This window comes from Pagrus major, chromosome 2, assembly GCF_040436345.1.
Source record: "Pagrus major chromosome 2, Pma_NU_1.0".
Taxonomy (NCBI): Eukaryota; Metazoa; Chordata; class Actinopteri; order Spariformes; family Sparidae; genus Pagrus; species Pagrus major.
Genome location: NC_133216.1, coordinates 4,907,076 through 4,933,276, shown reverse-complemented (window position 1 = coordinate 4,933,276; position 26,201 = coordinate 4,907,076). Strand labels below are relative to the sequence as shown.

The 26,201-nt window shown below is 41.0% G+C and overlaps 1 protein-coding gene across 2 annotated transcripts; it reads right to left on the bottom strand.

The window, feature by feature from the left end:
* Positions 1-9,979: 9,979 nt before the first annotated feature.
* ppp1r13l (protein phosphatase 1, regulatory subunit 13 like) lies at positions 9,980-25,805 on the bottom strand. 2 transcript variants are annotated; one of them, XM_073481594.1, is made up of 13 exons: positions 25,704-25,805; positions 19,941-20,003; positions 19,718-19,839; positions 18,084-18,627; positions 16,574-16,666; positions 16,322-16,410; positions 14,990-15,350; positions 14,429-14,895; positions 14,021-14,158; positions 12,758-12,891; positions 12,506-12,672; positions 11,527-11,720; positions 9,980-11,419 (listed from the first exon to the last, which is right to left on the bottom strand). In XM_073481594.1, exons 2-13 carry the CDS (start codon positions 19,975-19,977, stop codon positions 11,384-11,386), a joined length of 2,382 nt encoding a protein of 793 aa, XP_073337695.1. In that variant the 5' UTR covers positions 19,978-20,003; positions 25,704-25,805; the 3' UTR covers positions 9,980-11,383. The 2 variants fall into 2 exon arrangements, with proteins under 2 accessions (XP_073337695.1, XP_073337686.1); XM_073481585.1 differs by lacking the exon at positions 25,704-25,805 and adding an exon at positions 20,260-20,398.
* Positions 25,806-26,201: the final 396 nt, after the last annotated feature.

Here is a 26,201-nt window from a genome sequence, read left to right as displayed (position 1 = left end):
CAAAACAGCAGCTTGATGTGATGTAAACACTTCCAGCGGGATCACAGTTTCATCACCACGATGCCTGTGAGACACCTGTGATCAAAGTGAAGCGTCAATAGGATCTTAAGATAAAAAAATGTCCATCAAATGATGTTGTCTGCATTCAGTGAGATGAAAAGAACAGGCTAGCTTCACTTACACTCACATTACAATCATAGCTGGTGCCATGCGATTATATAACCTGAGATTGTTCAGCTATTTTTTAACAAACAATACAAGAGTAACTAAAGGGCTTTCAGGTATCCATACTAAACTCGAACATTTCTCAAGAAATTGTGCATGTTCCTGATGCTTGATAAGTAAATATAAATAGAGATAGCTGCGTCTATCTGTGAGAGAGAGGGACAACATGGACAACAAATGATGGCTTAATGAGCTGCCAACAAATTGAAAAAGCACCACTCCAATAAAAAGAGGTGAGTCTCATTCAGCCAGCACAAGAAGACATTTTGGCATTGATTTTGAGTCAATGGGAACGCACAGCTACATAAACTAAAATACAAAACAAAGCTGCGAAAACGGCACTGCTTGGTCTGTGGAAGACAGCGCTCCCTCCTCTCCAACCTTCAATATGGGGCAGGGCCTAATCACCTGATCAGAAGCACCTGAGAGGGACGAGTGTAGAGAGGAGGAGAAAAGACAACACAGAAGCTGTTAAATACTTTATAAATTAGATCAAATAAATGCATCTAGGCGTTGTTAACAGCCTTATTGTTTACATTAAAATGTGTATTTTCCTAACAGTTTTCTGCAGGCACAGAACATTAAATGCGTTCTCAATCACAATCACTGACCTACATAAAAACCCTTGTTTACCACCTGATTAAAGGAGGTGAGATGGCTGTCTGGCACTTCTGCAGCTCACTGGTACAATCCATAGCGTGTAGTAGAGAGCCTTATCTCAGGAGAATCATGATGCACATGCGGTGGAGCATCGCATTCTTGCTTTCACCTCCTGAACAAGAACAATGTGTCATTTTGCAGTACACACCTGGGAACAGTGCTGTCCAGGATGTAGTTGTGTCTGTTTTGGCCTCTCCATGGGATGTTGCTTGTTTTAATCAGCGGACTCTCACACATGCTGCTGCTGTGTTGGGACGGGGCAGGGTGTAATGTACAAGCATCAGCACAAAGAGGTCAGAGACAGTTCTGAGCTCACATTATGGGGCTGTATGTTTTGTGTTTTAAGTGTATGTGTACATTCATGTATGTATCTACGTGTACTCCAGGCCTGAGGGGATCAATCTGATGGGTGAACCACCTGGAGATCCTGGAGGGATAACCTTAGCTGCTACTCAAGTACACACAACTCTGTTAAAGAACAGCAGTGAGTGAGTTCACTAATGGTGCTCTGTGCTTGTTTATGTCTATAAATGAAGGTATATGTCTGGTCATAAATTAAATCCAAGTAAATACTTAAAGCTGTGGTGTTTCTAATGCAGGTTATGCAAAAACTATTGTAGATAACCTGTTTTGAAACATATAATCGGAGTCAAGTACTCACAGACAAACTGCAAGTAAAAAGCAAGTCCTGGCCTTTGAAGTGGCACAGCACTATTTCTTTTAAAGCTGTGTTCACTGCCCCGTCAAGTGACAACTGTGTTTGGTCATTCGCACGTCAAGGTTAAAAGGTTAACTAAGGCTGAAGTTAATGTAAAACATTTGCATACATGTACTGCTCAACAGAATCTATATTAAGAGAGCTGGATACTGCGTAGCAGGGTCAGCCCTGCTGTCCAAGTGGCCGACATTACTGCAACAAAAGACATCTGTAGATTAGAATACTATACACCTTGTACTTCAATTAAGGTTTATTATTACTCTAACTGTGAACTTTTAAACCGTGAAGCGTGAACACTTTGGTTTGCTACAGCCTTTTAAAATAGTGCATGTGACAGAATCTGATTCTGAAATACCCAACGGCATAATTGTTGGATTTTAACTGATAGTGCGACACAAAGCAGTACTCTGTGACCGTATTTTGGTGAAAGACAGACTGTTTGAAACATTCAGTGTATGAAATAGGAATCAACATTTTGCAGTAAAAAGAAAACTTGGAACCAATTTTAACACATAAATCAAGCTGACCATGGTCACAGCTTTCTGTGAAGGATAAAACTACAAACTTTTTGCAGCCACATTTACAGTCGACGAGAGATGAGTGTTTGATACTCAAAAGATGGACAGAGGGAGAGATATGAAGGGTGTTCAGGAAAGTGACCACCCAAAGAGTAACAGTCCTGTCCACTTTATTGATGGGACGCTGCCCCTCGCTCGGCTAACTGTGATTGCTTCGGCAGCTCGATCCTGTTGAAATAGGACTGAGCTTCCAGAGGATTATTCATCTGTCCTCCATCTCTTTGGCATAGTCACAGTCAGTTTCATTCCTCTCAAACATCCATCCTCATGAGGGATGTGCGAGCAGACAACACACCCACCTGGAACAAACCTCGACCAGATGGTGGGCGGAAGAGGTATAAAAACATTAGGCTTATGGGGATAAGGTAAACATGCAAATTTAACAAAACATTAATAAACAAAGGAACATTTGGCCCAAAAACAAAACTTGATTCAATACATTGAGAATTAAACAAGTAATTGATGTTGGGGTGTTGCTAACGGAGGTTAAATGTAATCAATTATTCATTTTTAAATTGTCCATATGACAAACAAACCACAATATTAAAAGTGACTTCAACACGAAGTGGCAAACTGAAAAAAAAAAGTTTTTCTGAAACACATATTACGGTAAAAAATCCAGGACTTCCCCCCCAGATAACCTGAATAGCCGTATTTGGGAAGGGGTGATTTCATGTTGCAACTTTACGTTTGCTGAGGTTCAGTTTTCCATTTCTCTCCTGTCACAATGCTGTGCTCATAAAACATATGGTGAGGGTTAGGAAAACATCATGGTTTGACTCAGAATACCTGTTTTGTCACCACGGGCATAGATGGAGATGGCCTGACATCACATCAAAAACGTCCGGTTTTGTTGCCACAAACATGGCTTACAAATGTTGAGATGCCGTTGTTTATTGTCAGACATATTAATTTCACTATCCCTTCACCCCTGAAATGAAAGACAGGTAATTAACATGTAATGTGAACGTGATATGACATGTTTTGTACAAATGTCGTAGCCCGTGACATGTTGCTGTTGCTGTAGTTTGCAGAAAATGTTAACTGATCGCATTTTGTCCGGTCGATTAGTCATGGAAAATGAGAACCGTGCTAGTTTGACTTTTTTGTAGCATTACAACGTTAAGGGCGTATCACCCTGTCCTACGAGAACTTGTTGAAATTGTTCTCTGCAGCGGGTATGTTACAAATATTTTTAAATATATCATGAACTTCATCTGAGGTCTCATCCATATTCTAACACGGTGGAGTCATGGACAGAGCTGCCTGGTGTAGAGTGCTTCACAGCAATGAGGCAGACTGCACTATCTAACTGAGGTCACCACACAAAATGATGATATAACACATCTCTGCTCTACACTCTGTAGTCTATTGTCCTCCCCCCGCCTCTCTCACCCTTTATTTTGTTTGGTGCTCTGTAATATGTTCCCCCCCCCCTCCACCAAATGCAGCAAATTTGGCGACATCTTTCTCCTTTTATTAGTTAACCTCACAGTGAACTGACACAGCACCTCGTTATGAGCATTTGAAAGGGACGGTGGAGCAGCCACTAATCAGATCGGACAGCGAGAAAATACCAGGGCATACACACATTCTAGCTCACACACACACACACACACACACACACACACACACACACACACACACACACACACACTTGCACATACTTTTGAGAGTTTCCATTGGATTTTTACGCAGTGAAATTGTGGTAAATAATGGAATAAATGCTTGAGTGGCCATCTACAGGGATGAGATGTTCAAAGTGAGAGGGGAGCCATGATGAAGAAAAAGCTCCAGTTGAGTCATTTGTGGACAACTGTAGTGAGAAAGAGACAGAGGAGGTGAGGGAAGGAAAGATAAGATAAAGGGATAAGAGAATGTAAACACAATAAATATGAATGAATATTAAGATATAAACCTAAAATAAACCATTTCTCTAAAGAATGAACGAGGGATGGAGATGGAAAAAAGGGAGAAGGATGAGAGATGTAAGATGGGATGGGGGTCTCATGCTTTTTGGCAATTAAAGTGAATAATACCCTCCAGCCAAGGAGGTGGTGGGAGTTGGGGGGTACTCAGTTAATGGAGCCAGATTAAGAATAATTGCTGCTCAGGCAGTTTGCCTGTAAAGGACTCAAAGAGGCTGAAAACACCCAGAAGAGAGAGAGAGGAGAAGGAGTTAGATGCGGAGGTTGTTAGCACGAAGTGCTGATACCCTGAGAGGATCTATGGGTATGTTGAAGTGGGGGGTGAGGTGGGAGGGGAGGGGAGGAGGGAGAGAGTGGACAACATAGAGTGAGAGAGCATTTTCAAGTACAGGGAGCAAACAAGGGCTTTTGTGAAAGCTTTCAAATCATGCTCCTATGTGTCTTTTGCCCCCTCAAACCCATTCTGGAATTTGTTTTTGGTTCTCATTTTAATAAAGACCTGATCCAGAATCTGAGTATAACTCCCTGTAAAAGGACGGGCCAACAACTCTGGGGAAAGACACTTGTTGTATAACGATGCTATGATAAGATTGATCAACTTCACCTCTGTGTTTCCAGCTTTTAGACATATAGCATAATTTAGCACAAGACTGTGTACATATGCGACACTGAGGTTAATTAGTTTACACATTGTTGCCATGTGTTCATATTTCTTAAGGTGCACAGTATGCAATTTCTGGTCGTGGAGGTCTCTCGATCACAACAATTATAAAAAATGGCATAGTTTGATGAAGTTGTGAAGTAGCAAGGGATCATGGGAGTTGTTGTTGTCATTGTCAAACAACCATTGCTGATGAAAATGATGGTAGTGTTTTAAAGTCACGTTCTCCAACTTTCCTCCTCACTCTCTGACATATTATCTGATTTTCCCCCTGAAGTTATGGTGACGGGTGACCAAATGAAATGCACTGATATAAAACAGATTTTTCTTGGTTTGAACATGGTTTCGAATCAGTTGGAATAATGTAAGTACACAACGCAACAAACTATATAGCAAAGGTCTGGATGTTTTTAGACATTTTAATACAGAAATGTTACTTATTATAGCTTTTACTAGTCCCAAATGACTCTTGCTTTCTTCACGTATGTGTCCATGTGACTGAGGTCCTTGCATCTTTTGCTGGCTGGTGACTCTAAAACAGTAAACATCAACCTTTTGTTTCTAGTATGTCAAATGAATAGCTTCATTACAGTATCACCATTTTGCACAGATGCTCTGCAATCATCCAAATAAATATCAATCATTTTCTTCATCACCATTTTCTCCACTGACAATGGCCTCAGTAGATAAGAATACAATTTTGTCACAAACATTTTGAGCTTGCTCTCTTCATTTACATGCTCATTGTGTGAAATGCATGAACTACATTATATCACTAACTGAAGAATAACAGGCTGAATCAAAGAGTGAACCACATACTACTATTAAACAAAAGCAAATTAAGCTACTGCAACCCTTCAATGTTGAAAAGATTAACATAGCTATAACTTGATGTAATAGCTATGTTACATCAAGCACATCTCCCTCAGCACATCCTGCAATGTTCCTTTAGTATCCTTCCCTTTTATTACCCTCTATGCAGCAGCATCCATCGGGGACACATCCATGTGACGTAGACCCCGTCAGGGATTTCTGCTTCGACAGGGAGGGCAGAGAGAGTGAGAGGAGGAGGAGAGGGAGGAAAGAAATGAGGAATGAGAACATTACCCATTGGGTCGAACCCTGGCAGAGTGAGAGCTTAAGTGAAATGGTTCCCCATGGGAGAGAGACAGAGGGAGGGAGAGAAATGGAGTGGGACTGCTTGCCAGTTTGATTTGTCTCGTAAAGAGAAAAAAGAGAGAGAGGAGGACATAAATGAAAAAGTGAAGGACACAGAGGATAGTGAGACAGGGCTGTTGCTAGATTTGGAGTGGAGGATGAGGAGGAGGTTGTAGTGAGAGAAGGCGGTTTTTACCAGCATGGCCCTGGCTTAGCCTGCGCTGACGGACTTGTTGTCCTGAAGGCCTGAATGATTTATTAAAGTGAGGAGTGGCAGAGAAGAGGGCAGCCAGGCGAGCTCTGATTAACTAGGGGAGCGAGGGAAGACAAGCACTCCTCTATTATTCATTACTCCACAGGAGCACAGAGTGGGAGCATAACCGAAGTAGGAAAAGAAAGAAAGAAAGAAAGAAAGAAGCAGAAGTGGAGTGGACATTTTTACAGGATACCTTTCCCCTCATTTTGTACAGGATATTTTAGCTTGTTCGGTTTCCTGACTTTTAGTGTAGAGCTGGCTGGGTTTAGTAAAGCTTCATGTTTCTGCAGGGATCTGTCTGCTCACCTCAGTGTCTGAGTAAGAGTGGAGCATGCATGCAAAAATGCAGACATGCAAACAAAACACACACGCACATCCAGGATCTCCCTTCGAGGCAGTTTGCTGGCTGTCACATACGATACTCTCAAATATAGGGAGACATCAGTCTAGTTGTGGTCTGGACTGCCGGAAAAACAGACATGGCATGCACTGTGATTGCATTCAACTGTTGTCGCAGCCATGGGGAGCCACACACACAACACAACACCACACACTTGTTTGTTGTCCCTAAATAATGGAGCATATCTCTTGCTGAGATCACATTGTAACATACTTTCCTTCCACTGGTCTGACAGAACCAATCTCCTCAGAAGTTTAACTGAGAGGGCGGTCTGTTCAATACTTAAAAGGCATAAACATACAACATTGATGACCTGTGGGTCCACTGGTTGCCATCTGAAGGCAGAGGCATCATATACATCAGTCATGTCTGCAACGGTGTCTGTGTGTATGGATACGATAGGTCTCCTACTTTTTTATTTCAACTCAAAAACATGAAATTAACCCTTCCTTTTATAGGATTTTTCTTCTTCTTGTCACCATCAGACTTGATTTCAGATCGTGATTGTTAATTCAACTTTGCTTTCAGTCATGGCAGGTGTAATGGAGCACATTTGACATGGTTGAATGGTTTATAGATTATTCTTGCATCCCTCTGGCAGGTATCCCATCAAACAGAAAAATTGTGTGGTGGGCTCAGAAAAGAAATTCCATTCCCTCTATCACACTCTTTATTTCTCTTCATTCAATTTTCCCATCCTGCTTTGTCATTGCCTCACTCCTCCTATTTCTCTCTAGAGACCTACCCAGCTGTGTTCCCTACATCATGTCTGTAAAGTCCATCTGCTCTTAGTGCTCTTATGTGTTTAGTTGAGGTCCGGCCTGTCGTGTCAAGTGGGGTTGTCAGATCCTGATCGGCCAAAGAGGCCGGCTCAGATAATGGCCAGCATTTCTCAAATCACAGTGTGTATGCGTGTAAGTGGTGGTGGTGGGGGCAGTGATGCAGAATTGAATGCAGTGAGGAGAATGAGAATACAATGAAAATAAAAATGTGCAACCGCACCGCAGACAGGGCAAGTAATCACGCTCCTCCGCCACCCTGAACCAGCTGGCTGCAGACCATGTCAATAAGAGTTCATTTTGCTCCATCGTGGTTATAATGGGGTTTCAATGAGGCATCAAATGAGTTCTGCTTGAACAGAATCACTGTTCAGCACAAAACTCTTTACTGCTGCAGATACAATTCTTTCTCCAGTGCAGCACTGTCAGAGAGCAACGAGGAGAGAGATGTGCCTCGAGTGTGACTGAATGTTTGTGGCCCTGACAGAAATGTACATTTGTGGTCGCAGGCAGGAACATGTACTAGACTCAGTGATCAGAAAAATAGAAACCCCTGCATACAATGTGAAGCAATCAAATCCAGCAGCCCTGTAATAGATAGATCTCAGAGAGGGCAGTGTTACATTTTCAGTTTCACAAACGTAGGCGTTATTACTCGATTGTATTGTACTAGGTTGCTTTAGATTTTGTGGTCTGCAGCCATATAAATGAATGTTTCCAGAACGTTTTGGTTTGTCACCCTATAAATTATGAAATTGTATAAGATCATCATTAAAGGTCCAGTGAGTGGGATTTAGTATCATCTGTGGCTAGACTCATTCTAAGGCAAGGAAAACACAGCAATTCTGAGTTTCAGGTGATTATACGCTAATGAAAACCTAATCGGGTTATTATATTTTTATTGTATTTCATCGAATAGATCCTCCTAAATCCCCCTGAATCTTACACCTTAAACTGAACCACTGCCTTCTCATCACTGGGTTGCATGTAATTGATTTGCAAGCACTTACAAAGAATGAATAACACTGCCCAATAAAAAACAAAGATTACAGACAAGTCATAAAAAGTGAGTACAATTTGTAAAGGAGAATCTTTAAATCTTTAAAAACCCTTTAAATCTTCTTGTGACCCGCCTGTTGGGAACCCCTCATTTAGATTAGGCCACTGTAACTCATTTTTGGTCCATGGGCCAATGGCGGTCCTCTGAAAGATATTGTGTGCCCGTGTACGTGACATGAAATACATGCATCACATTTCATCTGTGGCTCATTTCAATACTTCCACCTTCAGTTGCTTACATTTAATAGGCCTTCATCACTCAAACTGCACCCCCCTCACAAGTGGCTGTCAGGTTATGAATGACAGCTCGTAGAAAGCTATGGTAGTTGCAGTGTGAATATCACAGAAGCTCCATTCCTGTGGACAACTCACCAGTTTAATGCAGAAGTGAGATGAAAAAGCCAGAAAGAAAATGCTCTGTCGTATCTGCAAACGGGTGAATTTCAGTGCAATCATCAGCTGTGTATAAGCATAAGCAGTGTCCCTAAATTGGCATCAATCATTGGTCGTCAAAACTTTGAGAAACTCGATCTAAACCAAAGTCTTACTTTACAAAAAATCAATCTGATCAAGTTACTATTCGTACTCATTCTCTTCTTCCTAGAAACCTGCTGAGGCGTATGTTGGTAGAAGTCACATTATCTCCTCCTTGGTTTAGGTGTTGACTTGTATCAAATATAATATTTTATTTATAAAGACTTAACATGGGCATTTTCTAGCGTAGGCTTCTTTTCTTTGCTCAGGCCCTCCAGTTGAGGCCAAGAGGAGATCTGTTTCAGCAGGACATTATGTATGCTGCCACAGGCCAGTGGACAGTTCACTCCACTTAAGTCATCTGAATTATTCACCAGAAAATCTGAAACACTGCATTAGTTCACCACAGCTACACACCACCATGTGTGAGTAAATTATGAATGTGTATATGTGTCTCCTTGTATGCCATCATCATCATATGTTTTGCTAATCTACATAAAATTAAAAAGAGGACATTAAAAGGGAAACAGCAGTCAGCCTCAAACAATGTTGACACTAATCTTCCTCAGGGATTGTGATGAAGCATACAAGCGTTGGTGTTTTCTTAATACCAGTGGGATAGAGATAGTCTACAGATCAAAAGGATTGAGTCAGACTTAATTAAAAAAATATTAATCATGAGTGTAGTTTTTTTTAGTAATTACCCTTATGCATAATAGTGCAGCTAATTGATTCATTAAGAATCACAGCAGTCGCTTGGGTGCTCTGTTGTATAAAAGAAGAGGAGAGGGAGAAGGAACATGAGAATAAATATAACTTCAAAGAAGACACAAACAAGTACTAAAAGGGTTTAATATAAGTCACAACATACAGGACTAATACTGCACAAAACTGCCTCAATAAATGTTGTTTTACGTTATATTAGTTTATATGTGCCGAGTATTGACGAATGTAAATGTTAGCTGGTGCTGAATTTTAACTTGATTCTACAGCGCCATCTGCTGGTCAGTAAAGGATATTTCACAGTCTAAATTTAAGCCACAAACACACGAATGTGACAAAAGATTTCAAAGAAAACCAAAATCATGTGACTCAAGTGTTTATTGAATATTTAAACATTTGGTCACTGTGTGCCCCTTGGGAGGGGTTACAGGTTAAAAGCACAGCAGTCCCTTGCTACATAAGTGTTACTCTGAAAACTGATAACATACAAAACACACAAACAATGCATCACCAAACATTCAATGACCGTGACTACACATACAGCTACAAAAAGACCAGTTTCATAGTCATAGAAAACATGCATTCCCTTTCAAACAAGATTCATTTAAAAATAGTCTACAGCCACATTGTAAGGAAAACATTAAACATGCAACCCCATCATCAGAATAAATGTTGGCAACGTACATTTCTGCAAACCACGGACATGGAAAATGTCTGGATGCCTTGTAGAAATATCAGTTTTTCTATTTTATTTATCCACTGTTTCTTAGGGACAGTGCATGTTAATCAACATTACTTTAAATATGCCAGAATAAGCCAATGGCTAGTTTTCATCTTTAATCCCTGGCCAGATGTAAAGTTGGCAAAATATCCAGTGGTTTCATGCTTACAAACATTGAAACATCCTCTCGAACGGTGGTCTCTCTCTGTAACGCCACCACCATCCCCTAAACCGCCCAACATGACTGTCGGTCCATGTGCATGTAATGTGAACAGAAGAAATGTCGATATGATACACATGAATTCGAATGTATCGGTGGTTTGCAGAAACATAAAATGCTAACTGGAATGAAACATCACCCCTCAAAAAATATTTGGCTAGTAAAATCATGAATGTGGGTGTTAATAGGATCCATCAATGCTCAGAAGAAGTTGCTTCGCACAATAAAAGGTCAATGTCAACTCCTGACCACCTATTCACTGTTCGATACTTATTTGATGAAGCAGCAGACAACTCTGTTCCAATAATGGTCAGGTTGATTTTGCTCTGATTGCAGAAGCAACAATCATGTTCGTTATTAGCATACAGCTAAATTGACCTTGCTGATGAGTGGACTGAACACCAGCAGCTACTCTTTGCATTCTCATTACTAACCAGCCAATGAGTCAGAAATGTCGATTTCTGACTGGAAGAAGGCTGAGTAAAACAGCAGATAGTATGACCTTTTTGTAACCTTTGGACAGACATCATGTTTGACAGAAAGGTTTAGCAGAATACAAAGTTGTAGCATTCAAGAAAAAAAAAAATCCTACAGCAGAGCCAGCACAAAAGATTTATCCTTGTCAGTGAGGCCAAAATCAATACTGAGACTTCTCCTTCAATCCCCTGACTGACAGATCAAAAACATTTTTCATACCCTGCAGCAATACAGCCTTTTCATTATCACACAGATACTCCTTAAAAACAACAGTGTGAAGCTGTAAAGCAGTTTTTCAGACAGTCCTCTGCACCAGTTTGACCAGGGTTGATCATCAAGTGACCACTTAGCAGAGAGATTTTGGTCGAACTTTCGGGAAAAGCTGGAAACAAAAACCAAAAGATTAACATTCATGCTATATTTGTGTATTATCAGGAGGTGAAGGCTTAATTGTTCAACCCTTCATTAACATTGAAATTATTATCTTACCCCAAAGTAGTTGCTTGGAACAAGGCCCTCCCGGCCACAGAGTGAGGCCCACCACCAGTCCGACCCTTCAGGTTTCTGCAGGATGGTGACCATGTCTCCCTCTTTGAAGCTCAACTCATCGGCTGCCTGAGCCGGGTAGTTCCACAGAGCGTACAGCACCCCGCTGTTCTCCACCCCCATGGCCTCCTCCACACCTGGTATTACAAAGAAAGCAGAATAAATATGTATGTCTAACACTTACAGTACCAGAAAGAGATAGTTTAGTCTTCCCGACTAGTGTTCTGGGAGAATAGTGGTGTTTCCTGACTAAAAAGGTTTCAAGTCAGCTTATGATTAAATACCAAGTATGTAAGAATTCAAATTTCACTATATCTTTATTTTGAAATCCTTAAATGCGCATCTTTCCTTAAACTGTCACCACTTTACTTTCTTACACGAAGAGCCAGTGTATATCAGTGAATACATGCAAAGTTGTTTTCAACAGAGTTTCAAAAGCATTTCCAGCTTTACTTTATAAATATATATCAATACAACATGGTGGCCCCTAGGATGAGCACCAGGCTTTGTCACCAATTTTACATAGCGACCAAACTGTGCAATTACAATGTCCCATGATGCACAGTAGCCCGAGAAGACTTTTACCCATGAGCTTATTTTGTAAAACAAAATGACTTGTTTCACTATCATAATTTGATCCATTCAGTCCGACAACATTTGGAAAAGTCTAGAAGAGCGGCACGATGATATCACTTAATCCATTTTCAAATTAGTTAAATTCCATTTCTGCCCCTAGATCCCGCTAAATCCTACACACTTGACCTTTAACCAGTGGTTAGAGGTGCAACTGTCAAACACAAACTGTCATTAAATGATTCATTGTGTGTTCATTTTTAGCATTTAATAGTGCAGTGTCATAGGGTGTATCTGTATCTGTGTGTGCGTATGTGTGTTGGCCCATGTGTAGGTGTAACTGCCTCACCCCTCAGGAAGCTCTCGCAATCTTCAAACCCAGCAGCGTAAGGATCACACTTCTGGGAGGCAGTTGCGCCGTCACTCTGCGTCATGGCCATGACAGCAGCTCCATTCCTCACCAAAAACTCACACAGAGGACGGTCGTTACAAGAGGCCGAACAATGCAGTGGAGTCCTGTGGGCCAAAGCACTGGCAGTCAATAAAAACATCTAGGAATACAACTTAAATGCCAATTATAAAGGCGGAAAATAATATTTACCAGCCGTGGCTGTCTGGGGCGCTGACATTGGCTCCAATGCGAACCAGGAAATCCACAACATTGTAATGGCCCCCGCAGATGGCATTGTGAAGGGCAGTGATGCCTTCATCATTGGGTTGGCTAGGATCGGTCATCTATGGAAAAGATTTTACACACAGAGCGGATTCATCAGCTGAACTGTCGTTAATTATGTGACAAGAACTTCTGCACACTGTTAAAGAAGTTTTGTGTTGTGACTTCCAAAACTACTGCAAAACCGCCCTCAACCGCAACTGCTAAAATGGAAGTAGATGCTGTTTTACTGGATGAGCAACTTCCAGGGAAATGTTTTTCTGTGTGAAGAAGATACAGGGTCTTGTTGAAGGAGGGAATGCAGGCTCAGCAAACCTTCCCCGAGAGAATGGAAGTTAAATATAACATACGGTTCAGTGCTTCTTAAAGTCTACACCCTGTAGCACCGACTTCAGCACTGCACTTTACTGACTTATTTCTGAATGAAAGAGTTTAGGAGTTTTTACCCTATAAACTTTATTTATGGGGACTACTGATGTAAGCTAAAAAGATTTCAATATGTTAAAATGCAAGCTCAAAGTGAAAAACAAGGTAAACTATTTAAAAACTAAGTTGTGCCTATCTCAATTTAGATTTTAAATGTTGCTTGAGGCTGCAGGGATTGTGCAATAGTTTATTGTATTCTTATCGCTGGTTGTGCAATATGTTTAATGAAGGATATGTGTAATTTGTGTTTTTGTTACACTATATTGTGCTTTGTTTATATGTTTTTGTAATTTACTACAATATGGAGGCAGCTATATGGGCATATAATTCAAGTCCAAGTCCAAATTTACTTACCAGTATATCGTATCGCATCGCCTCGCATTGTGTTGTATCGTAAACAATGTAACCAAAATGACAAATGCAAAAAGCATTATTGCCTTTATCTAATTCAATTCAATAATCTCAATAGATTATGTTTTAACAGTTAGATAACCATTGTTAGTATTCTTTAAATTTTACATTTTGTTTTGCAAATTGCAATAAAAGTGTATCCTTGTTGTCTACATTTTTTATGACTTTTGTTTGCCGACCTGAATCAAATGTTCATGTTTATTAAAACATACATTTTATTGTGTATGTAATGGTTGGTGCTATGGGTTTGTATTTTGGGTGAAATTATTAGGCGTAGTAGTAGCAGATTATTAGAGGAGGCAGTGACACCAAGCAGTAAAGTGTTAATATATTAGTTTGGGCCTACACACACACCTCCTGCACGGCCCTCTGCACTGTCTCCAGTTCTCCAACCAATGCTCCGTCCAGCAGCAGGACGAGTGGGCTGAGCCGAGCTCGCCTTCCTGAACCGTTGCGTTCCCGATTGGACCGCCGCAGAATGGAATGGTAACTCTGAAGGGACAAACAAGAAGCAAGCTTGTATAAAGTAAAAACTTGACTTGCCATATCATATACAGTAGTACATGAGAATTGTCACTTTACAGTGCATTTAATGCATAATAAAACATTTCATGTATAAATCCCATCATTATCTTATCCCATTATTATTATTATAATTATCATTAATATTATAATTATCATTATTATTATTCATTTTACAATTTGACAAATTGCTTCTTGTCCAGAGATTATAACATCACTAGCTGCTCAAAGATTTCTTACTCTGAAGTCATGGGGAACCAGTGAAGATGTCTGAGGTAGAGGGGCAGGAGGCATGGCGCAGTCCTCTCCCTCTGAAGAACTGCTTGTGTCGCTTCCTTGCTCCCCCTTCTGGCGGTTTTCCTTCCTGTGAAATAGCTTGTCGATGAGATTTTTGTACTGGTTCGGCTGGTAGTGGGAGGCCTTCTTAAGGGGCCGCGACTGGTCCACGGAGCCCCTTCTCTTCAGGGCTCGGGGGATTTCTGCCCGGATACGGAGCAGCTCCTCCAGGTCAGGAATCTCCTGAGTCTGGGCCTCAGGAGCCACCACTGGCTGTAGCCTGGTGGGGCTGAGGGGACGGGGAGCTTTGGGTGCAGCCTGCTCACCCTCCCTTCTGCCCTCCGGCATGCTGGGATTCTCCAAAATCACAGGTATGTGATGAGCAAAGTCCAGCCGCTCTAACTCTGCATCTACATCGCCTGGGTTTAGCACTGCAACAATGGATACAAAAGGCAAAATGAACAAAGATCCTGTGAACATAGAGAGTGTCAGAGTGAGTGTGTGCACAGGTGTGAAATGCATTACCATCACTGTATATGGCTGGCTGTCTCAGCTCAGGTGGGTACAGGACAGGTTGGTTGGAGAATTCCCTTGGGAAGGGTCCAACTGGTGGGTAAGGTCCCATATCACCTTCTTCTCCCAGGACTCTGGGATGGCGGGTCGCAATTGCTCCCCAGTGAGGGTTTTGGAGACGCATGATGACAGAGAGAGGGATGGGCTTGCGTGGACGGGACTGAGCAGATGTTGGAGGAATAGAAATACGGGAGATGATGGGCTGAAGGTGATAGGGGGAGTGGACTGGGGATGAAACATCTGGAGGTACTGATATCCGTGTGTTACGGGGGAGAGAGCCATGAGAATACTGGAGAGGTTTAGAGTGAGGAACCTGGGAAGGAAAGAAAAGAGGGATAAATTCTTACTAATCTTGATCCACTGATTAGATGACTGTGTAATTCGAATGGTCTCTGATAATGGCAAATCACAGACAATCATAATAATTTAACTCTGAAGCTTAGGCCTTTTTTAGCTCATTGGTTTGATTTTACAGAAAATGTATGTTTCAATCTCTCAACAATTAGGCAACCAGTTGTCAACTTTTGGCTGCAAAAAACCCCATAGTAGGCTTCCTGCTCAGCACCAATGTTGAAATAGAATAATAATCAAGTAAAAGAGATGCTCTTTATAATCCATTGTAGGTCAAAATATGTCGGGTGCTCATGAAAATGGTAGAAAAAGTTCCTCACCTCAAAGAAGAAGGCTATTATGGCAGTCCAAATATAAGAAAATGTAACAAACAAGTATGGAAATTATAAGGGCTAAATCATGAAGAAAAAAACTGTAATTAAAAAAACAAAATAAACAACCAATTGTGGCTCCGCCTACATGACCTAAAGTGGACGAAACATGTTTGCTTTTTTAATGATTTAGCCACGACAGTAAAGTTTTTAAATATTTCCTTCCTTGTTTGTTACATTTTCTTAGATTTAGAGCCAAAAGGATAATACAATATTTTTATTGGGCGGGCAGAAACAGGACTCCAGTGGGATAATAACGTTGATAGTGTCTGCAGGACGCTTTAAGCAGTTTTTTGTTCCACAGAAGCCAAAAATAATCTTTAAAAAAGAAATGCTATCATTGAGTTTCTGAGTTCAAGAAGATAATGAAAGGTGTGCCATTTCTACAAATCCCGGCTCGTGTCCCCACCCAGAGTCTGTTAGCCACTACACCCTGTTCTTATCTGTGAAAAACAATGCAAGGTGACTTGCAGTCACTTCCATGTGGTGGAACAACAAAAACAAATTTGGGCCACAACGTCTCTCACAGTGCCTTCTCAAACTTTTTGTTATCACCACCCACCTTTTTAGGGCTTGGGGCCGGAGGAGGGCCATCAAGGTTGGATTCTCTCCAGCTGCTATTTGGCACAGACGGCCGCAGCCACTCTGTCTCTGTAACAGCAAAGTGTTGATTTAGAAAACAGCGACCACATACAGCACAGGGAAAGACTGCCAGTGCTCCTTACACTTTGTACCAAAAGTATTTGTCCTGGACTAATTCTACAAATTTAAAAAAAACGTTGACGAAAAACAGACTGAACGAAAATAAACTAACTGTCATAGGTGTGGTGAGGCTTCCTCTCATAGGACACGTCCAGATCTGTCTCATTCCACTTGGCAGGAGTCTTTTGCCGCTGCACGCCCTCATCTGAGATAGAGAGATAGAGAGTAAGAGAAAGTGAGAAAGAAACACACAAAAATAGAGAAAGAGTGGCAGAGAGACTTTCTTTGTTGAGTTGAATAATCACTCTTTGACATTAAACCCAAATTCCTTTGGGTGGGGTAGCAGTGACTCAAAGCACTTGTTAGGTGATATGTCGAGGTGCTTTGTCATAACTTTAACTAAGTGTGAGTAATTTTTTATTATGTATTTCATTTTTGCTACTGTTCAGTTACACCAAAAGCCAGCTTCCACACCCACCTCTAATGAAAACACATTGTTTTGGGTTCATTAACGTAACAGCAGGTGAAGCAAGGCAGCCTTTTAAATTGGGAATGGCAGCCTTGCTGGCCCTACCTAGTCCACTGACAAACCATATCTGAATACCACATTCAGCAATCCGAAAACATGATTCATTAGAAAAGCTCAACCCTTAACATAATTATCCAGATCTGACATTTCACTGAGGGATAGTTCTGAATTTCTGGCTCAAATGGTGTATTGTCATCATGATGACTGAGTATTTCGTCTTACTTGTAGCTTGTAGTTTTTGAGATATTGGCCATAGAGACGTCTGCCTTCTCTTAAATATAATGGATCTAGATGGCATTCAGCTTGTGGTGCTCAAAGAAAAAGACTTGACAGCAACGTCTCTCCAAGTATCATGACCCGGTTACTCAAGATAATCCACAGACCTTGTTATGAGCAGTTTCATGAAGGAACTATTTTCTTTCAGTTCTTGGTGCAGAGGGAAGTGTGCATCTAGTTATGAGAGGTTCACGCCTGTGATATATAAACATAAATGGTGTCGTCCTTGGCTCAGCTGTAACGTTCACTAGCTGAGTTAGCTAGTCTCTCATCCAATTTTTTGTTCCTACATGAAACTGGTCAGTACAAGGTCTGTGGATTATCTTGAGTAACCGGGAAAACGTATTGAAAATGTAAGTCGAGTGCCATTTAGTGTCATTATATTCGAGAGAAGGAATATCTTTAAAATTTGGCAACTAACACCAGGACAAACTAGATGGATAAATAGCACTCGGCAAGAAGAAAAATATGTATTTTTAATTTATGGGTGAATTGTCCCTTTAAACTGCACTTAAAGGACATCTGTAAATGAATAGTCCATCCCTAAACTAGACTACTTTTGTTTCCAAATGAACCCCCTTTTCAGAAAAATAACAATGCTGGTCATATTGTAAATACAACAGCACAAAGCAATTATATGGTGAGGTATATTTTCTTTTATAACCAGTATGGCAGTCTTTCATGTAATTTCTCACCTTGCATGTAAGTTTAACTCAAAATGACTGTACTAGGAATACGGTTAGTTCATCATAAATAATATTTATGGCCCACAACTTCCATCTAACTGTTTTACAGCTGGATAACTACAGTCACTTACCAGGTTTATTGAAACCGCCAAAATTTCGTGGTAGTGTGTTGGACCCTGAATGATTTAAAAACAGAGGAGAGGGGCTTCGGTCTGGCCGAGGCGACCTACGACCCTTCGAGCTGTTGTCATAGGGGCTCAGCAGGTTGAGAGACCGCGATGGACGTGTGGGGCTTGGAGAGGGGCTTCTGTCCATGTAACTGACTGAGCCTCGTGGGCTCCTGTTGTATTGAGGGGAGGCACTACGTCTTGGGGAGCGAGGCGATGGCATGGGGCTTCGCCGGTCGTACGAGTAGCTGTCGGATAGAGTCTGAGGAAGTGGAGAACTTGCCTCCGTGCGGATCTTTGGGGATGAGAGTGGGCTGCTGAAAAAGACAGGGGAGTCATTTTTATTCCTGGAGATGATGGAGTCAGTGGATTGGAGAGTTGTTGAGCTCGGGGAGAATTGCTGAGAGCTGGAGCTGCCATTACTGCTGCTGGTTGACTCCCTTGTTGGAATGGAGGTGTTGGACAACTTGGTGGACTGATGCTTCTCTCTGGAGGTTGTAGAGTTGATCTGAAGGAACAATTTATCTGGTATAAATAGGTATTATGAGGAATGACTACTATATAACTACTGTGCTGGATAGTAAAATCTGCAAACTATTTCATTTTAACAAAAATAAAACAACACTTATTTTGTTTGCATGCAACAACTGCTGCACCAATGGGTCTTAGACATTCTCATACAATATGGTGCTGTTGAATACTGGCAACATAAGTGTAGTATTATTTTAGGTTATATGACAAGATTTTTAAATGTAACTGGAAAGTACAGTAGTAGATACCCATTTAATTTGGACAGGTAAACCTCAGGAACACATTTTACATTTGAGAAGGATCAATGACAGAAACTCTTGCCTTGCGCCTTGCATAATCAAGAAATCCAGGAATGTGAGGGGCAGTCTATGGCCAAAACGACACAAAATAAGCAACAAAAAGTCAGTAAAGTTACAGTCATGCTCTCTCTGTTGTTCTCCATTGCGCTGCAACCGCGCTACAAAGGGATGACGTATGTACAAGAGGTAACCATGCCCAGGCCTGGTTGCGGCCAGAGCAATGTGAGTGCAGGACAGCAGGGGACTGGGGAGGAAGGACAATCGTGCTTCTGCACTGTACAGGGCAACTGGGCCAAGTATGAGTGTGCCCTTACACGAGTAAAATATATTTTAAGTTTCTGCAAACAACAAATACATTCAAACTTGTTGAGCTGACTGTCATGCCAGAAGGAGGAACTAGGCAAAATGGCTGCCAAGTGAGAAATCAATTTGACATTTGTAAGACGTTGGGGCAAATTCCAACTGTGTTCATGGTGACAAAACCAGGTCATCCAAAAAAACAATCTTTTCCTCACCCTTTCCAAGCGGCTATAAGCACAGCATTGTCACAACATACAGTAAAAGTAAAAACTGAACCTAAAGAAAATTTGCAGCACGCACACATAAGTTTCAACATATCCACGGTTTGAAGAAACATACATTAGCAACATTTATTCTGGTGGTTGAGTCGCTGTATGCACACTTTCAAACACTACATAGCATATAACTACAATCTGTTCCAAACTAAAAGCTGAAAAGAGAAAGTCAGTACTGAAGGTATGCGTGTACCTGAGAGCCAGACTTTGTGTTGTTGTTGTCGGAGGAGGCCTCCTTCAGCATGGAATTGAACTCTCTGGACAACTCATCCGCTGTAGCCAGCGATGCATTCAGGTCATCATTTATACTCTGGACTGAATATAAACCACAAAAAGCACCATAGAAAATTAGCATATGATAATACTCCCAGGTGCACAAATATGCACTGAGCCAAAATAACAAACCAAGGACTCACACAACATGCTGCTGCCAAAGCTTGTTTGAGAACTCATGGCTGTGAGGTCGCAGCTTTCGGCTCCTGAAAAAAGAAACACATCACAGCTGTAAGGAGAGCAGTCTCACACCAACTCCAACTGACAATATTTTCAGAATCTCACGAGATGGATTCCCATTCAGCGCTTTAACACTCAGCATTTTTTATGGGACTCAGCATGCCTGTACCAGCACCAAGATTTGCATGAACTTGGCCTCTTGCCCTTCAGGTTCCTCACATATTATTTGCTTAGTGCAATAAAATTAGGCTTGCTGTAGCTAACAGTTGTGTTCAATCATACCCTTTCTCTCCTGCCGCAGGCTCCAAGCTCTCTCAACTCTTCTGACGCTCTGACAGAGAGCCAACTTTCTGGGAACAAATAACCTGAACGCCCTACATGTCCAAACAAGGCACAGTTTCCTCATACTTTGTTGACTGCAGATAAACACTAGATTCATGCCTTAACCATTTATGTGATGGATCACACCACTCAGTGACATCAAAACCCTTTGAGGCCCCATTAAGGAAAAATAGTAGCAGTGTCTGTCCTGCTTGCTGACTCAACCGCATCATCGGTGGTGCCAGGTGTTTCAGCTGAATACCACATGTGACTTGTCTGTTTGAAAGCCAGTTTCAGACACATAGACAGGTGCAGTCAAGTGGATGACATATTATACTAATACTCCAGACAGCTGTGTATGACAACAGTTGAATTAGTCCGGGCTGACATAAAGCTATTCAAGGTTCAAGATTCCTTTATCCATTACTCTACACCACAGGGTTGTACCATGAGATTCAAGCTGAGGAGTATCACAGCCTGAGGATAGAAGCTGCTATGTGGTCTGATGATACGGTGTGGCACTAAACCAAGTTTACCTTGTATCAAAATTGTCATATTACAGTTATTAATCCTACATAGCCACAAATAGATAAATTACCAAATTGCCATGCATCCTGCAAACAGCTGTGTTAAAAAGAAAAATAATATCGAAGATACATTGGTTTTCACCAGAGGGGACACCAGAACAACAACAACAACAACAACAACAACAACAACAACAACTGTCAAATATAGAGGAAAAGACTCTAGGTAGATAAGTTGCCTGCTTCTATTTGTGGGCAAATTTTGGTCATGGTAAAATTAAAATAAGTGTAAATAAGTTCAATGCCTTAATAAATTGTTCAGTTTGGTTAATGCTTAAAAGTGACATGTTGGAATAAAAAAGAAAAGCCAACTACTCAATGGCAAGTTCTTCATAAACTTAAAAGACAAAATATTAAGTGCGTCTTTCTCTTTTAAGTACTTAGAAGCCTTAACATTGTGGAGAACCTTTAGTTAATGACATTTTGAAGGGGAACAGTAAGTCCTGCTGTGGCCTTCACGTACATCACAGTAAGATAAGATGCCATGTTAGTCTAAACCTATTTTGTTACGTCATCACCGTACTGTAAATATGTACAGTACATGTTGGGGCTGATGAAATATCTCAAAATAACAGTCAATCGTACATTTATCCAAGTGCATTGAGCCAATCTAACACACCTGTCCCTCATTTGCAATCCTAAAATGAACTAATAATGGCCATGTATAGTCGGGCAGAACATAAGGTCAGTCTCTCGGCCTGTGGAAAACAAGGACTTGTTACTTGTTAGGCCTTGAAAACACAAAAATCATGCACAAACAAGACAAACCTTAACCAACATTTAATTATACACATCCTTCTCAGTTACCGGATAAGCCAGTAACACCAGTTAAACATTAGCTAGTGCAGAGAGAAAACATGTCAGAGGGTCATGAAGTTAAAGTGTTTAGCACAGTCAGATAATAGCTACTCATCAAACTGTGTGCTGTGCTGTGGCAGGCCGAGTCTCAGTCAGGGCTGGTCACAGGCTCAAATTCCTCACCACTCCTCCCAGTGAGGCATTTAGTTCACACACAGCCCGAGACGCTTATCTTTGTCAAGAGCAGCTCACACAAAAAGAGACTGCACTCTCACTGACTAACAAAGGTCAGGTCGATCACTCAGTCACTGAACTCTCCTCTTCCTGCCCAGTGATTCATTCACCCCTCCTCTTCTTTTACTGTGTTGGTTAATATGTGTGTTGTAACAAGCAAAATGTGCTTAATAAGAGAATAGATGTAACAGCATATATTAATTAATTACATGTGCTACAAGGAACTTTTAACTGGTTATGAAACGATCTTAATTTAGCAATGATCCCTCTCCATGAACTGCATAAGCAAACAAGACTATCAGCAAGAAGACTGACTATTTCTATAAAGTTTTTATTCTTAACAGGTAGGACAAGTCATGAAACAAAATTGAGGTGTCTCAGCCTGAGGAAAGAAGCTGCTTTAGTCTGGTGTTACGGCACTAAAACAAAGTTTACCTTGTTTCAACATCGTCATCTTTTATCGACAGTGGCCACCAGGATCAACAAAAAATGAAAGTTCCTTGTAGTAGCTTTAAGTAATGGCCAACTTATAATGCATTTAAAAGGTTAATTCACGGGTTAATAGACTGAAAAGAGGGTATTTCCTTACTTCCCTTATGACATTATATGTCTTGTTCTACCATCTGTTATTTTGTAGTCTTGAGGTTATAGATTGTTAAAATAATCCTCTTGTTTTTGATCTTTATCTTGACAGCTTGTGTTGTTAATTCATCTTGTCCTCTTTTGCTTTTCTTATCGGCATATTTTATAACTGCGCAGAGCTGTCACAGAGAGTATCAAGTGAGGCAACTGTTGCACTTTAAAGTAGACACCCAGTAAAGAGGAGTGTTTGTCTTTAAGTAGTGAAACACAGAAACATAAATCATTTCAAGGTTTAAAGTGGAATGACGGCTTGTGGTCGCTGCAGCAGTGCTGTCCTCTATTCCTGGCTTGCTGGTGCACTATGGTTTCTTTCTAAAGAGAAGTTTCTTGGAAAACCCCGTGTTCACTTTCTTTCCAGTTCTGTTGATTACAATGTCAGCTGCTTCTACCATTTTAACAAGCAACAATTAGCTCTGTCGAGTGGTAAAGCCAAGATGAAAGCCACAAGATTAAACCACAAAGCAGGAAATAAAGCTTGCTGGCTACCTCTGCATAGTAGACTTTAAAAAGCTGGGAATTCTATTTTTTGTTGACGGACACTCAGAAAAGCAGAGATCATGTGGGAAGCACAAAGGAGGTTGAAGGATTAAAGACAATAATCATTAGCTTTGCAGAATACCAGGGTGTGTCTGACCAAGATTACAAGCAGTCCCACCCTCTTTCGTTTTATGCCCTTCTCCAGAAATTCCAGATTACACAAGAAAATGAATCTCTAGTTTCTGCTGAACTTATTTCCACCCAGCCCTACATTCACCCCCATGCATCATATCCTTCCTCCAGATTGTTCTCGCTTTGTCTCTGCTCACTCTTGGCAGGGAACTTGGCTGAGACTGAATGATGAAAGAAATTCCTCTGAAAAACTTCCCATTGTGGGTTGCTTTTCACTTGTTTTTAATGGAGTCCTGTAACCAAAGTCTAGCGGTATGTCAACATGCAGACAACACAAACTAAATTATGACCCACAGGTGTATAAATCTTCTACTGATCCCCACAGCTGTGATTTTATTCTCATATAGGTCCCGGTCAAAATCATCGGACTCAGCTTTGTTAGACATTGAATGCAATGTTAACATTGGTTCACTATTATCTCATGTAATGGGATTCATTGAAATGATGGCTGTTGGCATTTCTGGATTCTGATAAGAGATTAAGGCTAATTGTGCAATAACAGGAAGGAGGTATTGTGTTATTACTGAATCTGAGTCACAGTGCTCGAGGAAAGAGATAATCTTGTGAATTCATGGTTTTTATGTTTGCTTTCTGTCACAACCACATAAACAGTGTGTTCCAAAAAAAGTGTATCCAAAAATATCACCCCAGGTCTAATAGATTATGAAACAACGACCAAACTGCCATGACATGGCAATAAACTGTAGCTGTTTCTTCTCCCACATGAGCTGTTGACTGAAATTTGACTACTGTCAAGTGATGAATCCTCTAATGACCTGTCATGGCTCATTGATTAATCATGTCTCCTGTAATCTTTCTCAGATACAGAAGCTCCACCCAAAGTACGTAATTATGATACACCCACACCTCTGAAATGCATTTCTGCCTACATAAATAGATAGTGTGCATTTGCGCAATCATGAACACACAAAGTACATTCTACTCATGACAGCAACTGTCACTGCCAAAGACTACAACCTTAAACAATGCAGCTCGGTTGATCTCCTCAAGCTGAGGATAACAGTCAGAATGTGCAGACACTAAAGGTACATAAGCTATGTACCGGCCGAAGGGTATTTTAGAGATGATAAGAAGTAATCCCTCATTACGACTATGCCTTCATTCTTTGGCATAGTCGTTTCTAGCACTATGCCAATTATCCTACTCATTTCTAGAGCAACACTGTTCTCCACAGCATGTGACTCAGGAATCTCTCAGTGCTACACAACATAACAGACATTTCTGGCAAGTTACATGCTCTATTTAGTACCTGCAGTGTGTCATGCACGAGCAAAGAGTGAAAAGCATTGCCACTACGGAGAAGCTACAAATATATACAGTGTCTGCTAGCGTGTATCCACATGCATGAGTGCTCAATTATGCATGTAGATACATGTATGAGTGATGACTCAAGAGAAATTCAAATTACAGTCATTCTGGGTAGAGTACGTTCAGTTTATTAGGCAACAGGTTACAGCACGTGTATCACACAATGCAGCCCAGCTGGTTTTGAGTGAGAACCAGCACAGCGCACACAGGTTGGACAAACTCAATTTAAATCCTGCTCTGACAAGAAGGTTGGGTTTGTTTGTGGATTACAGTTATTAGTGATCAACGCTGCTCATAAATTCAGCAAATAACTAACACATTTGAGTTCCTTCCTCCCAGTCACAACAAACAGTACATGAGGAACTCCAAATGTTACAATGGATCTTTTGTTTATCGCAGCAACACTTAAAAGTCAAGTAAGTTTTATTTAGTGCCAGATCACAACAAAAGTTATATCAAGACACTTTGCAATTAGCGGTTAAGACCATACTCTTTAATTTACAGAGGCTGAACACTCCCCCGTGAGCAAGCACTTGGAGACAGTGGCAAGAAAAATTGCCTTTTTAAAACCACAGTTAAAGACATTAACCTACCACCAGTCACATTATGGTGAACATCCAATAATAACATCACAAAAAGGATCATAAAAATACCATTCAATCAGATAAAATCACTATTAAATAATAATCATATGATCATAAATCATTTTAAGGAAGTCACAAAAGCCCACAGGTGATTGTAGACTATAGTAGTAGTAGTCAGTGTGGTTATATTGGCCAAGGTTGCTGTACAGGCTGCACATCAGTAGGTTATATCAATGACCAGCAGCTTTCCTCTGTGGTTGTAGCCTGCTAGGCATGCCAGGCTGGGATGGTAACATCTGATTTTCATTAGTTTGAGACCAAGCTCCTCCTCGCATTCAAGACCCCTCACAATGAACCAGAAAACCATGGAAAAAACTATTCAATAGTGGGGGAAAAAAGGCGTTTTCATGACTACTGGCGCTGCGAACAGAGTGAAACAAACAATACACTCCTCGCACAATACAGACGCGATCTTATAGTAAAACAATGTATCCTCACCTCACACTGTATATTTCCTACGCAGATAGGTGTGTACGCCACGGGACGAATAAAATGAATTCCCTACCTCAATGGATGTGAGCCTTTTTGTTCGTCTGTCCCAAAGTCGAGAGGAAACCTGAGCCCTCTTCAAAGTTTCTTGCCTTCCTGTAGTTGGGCTGCTCAGTCTGTGTTTCTCTCTCTAGTGGCGGCTGCTCCAGACATTTAGTCATAGCTGCGTACCGAGTTGAGTTATTTTCGCTCAGTCCAGCCCCTCTGGCTCTCCCCGCTGCTGTAACCCGAGCCAGGTGTTTCTAGCACAGCTGGCACAGGTAGCCTAAAGCATAGCCTGCCATCGTCTTGAGCTGACATTTTTTAATTGTTGTTTTCTTTAAATAGCCTACATGGTGCATAATTTTTCCTACAGGTACATAAAGCTAATGACAGCTTTATAACCCCAGCAGCTGTAACTCTCTTTTGTATCCAAGTAATCATATGCTCGAGTCTAAACAAAATATAAGATACTTTATGTCATTGCATATTCAATCACAACAAAATGTTAAATTAATTACATCCAACCTATAGA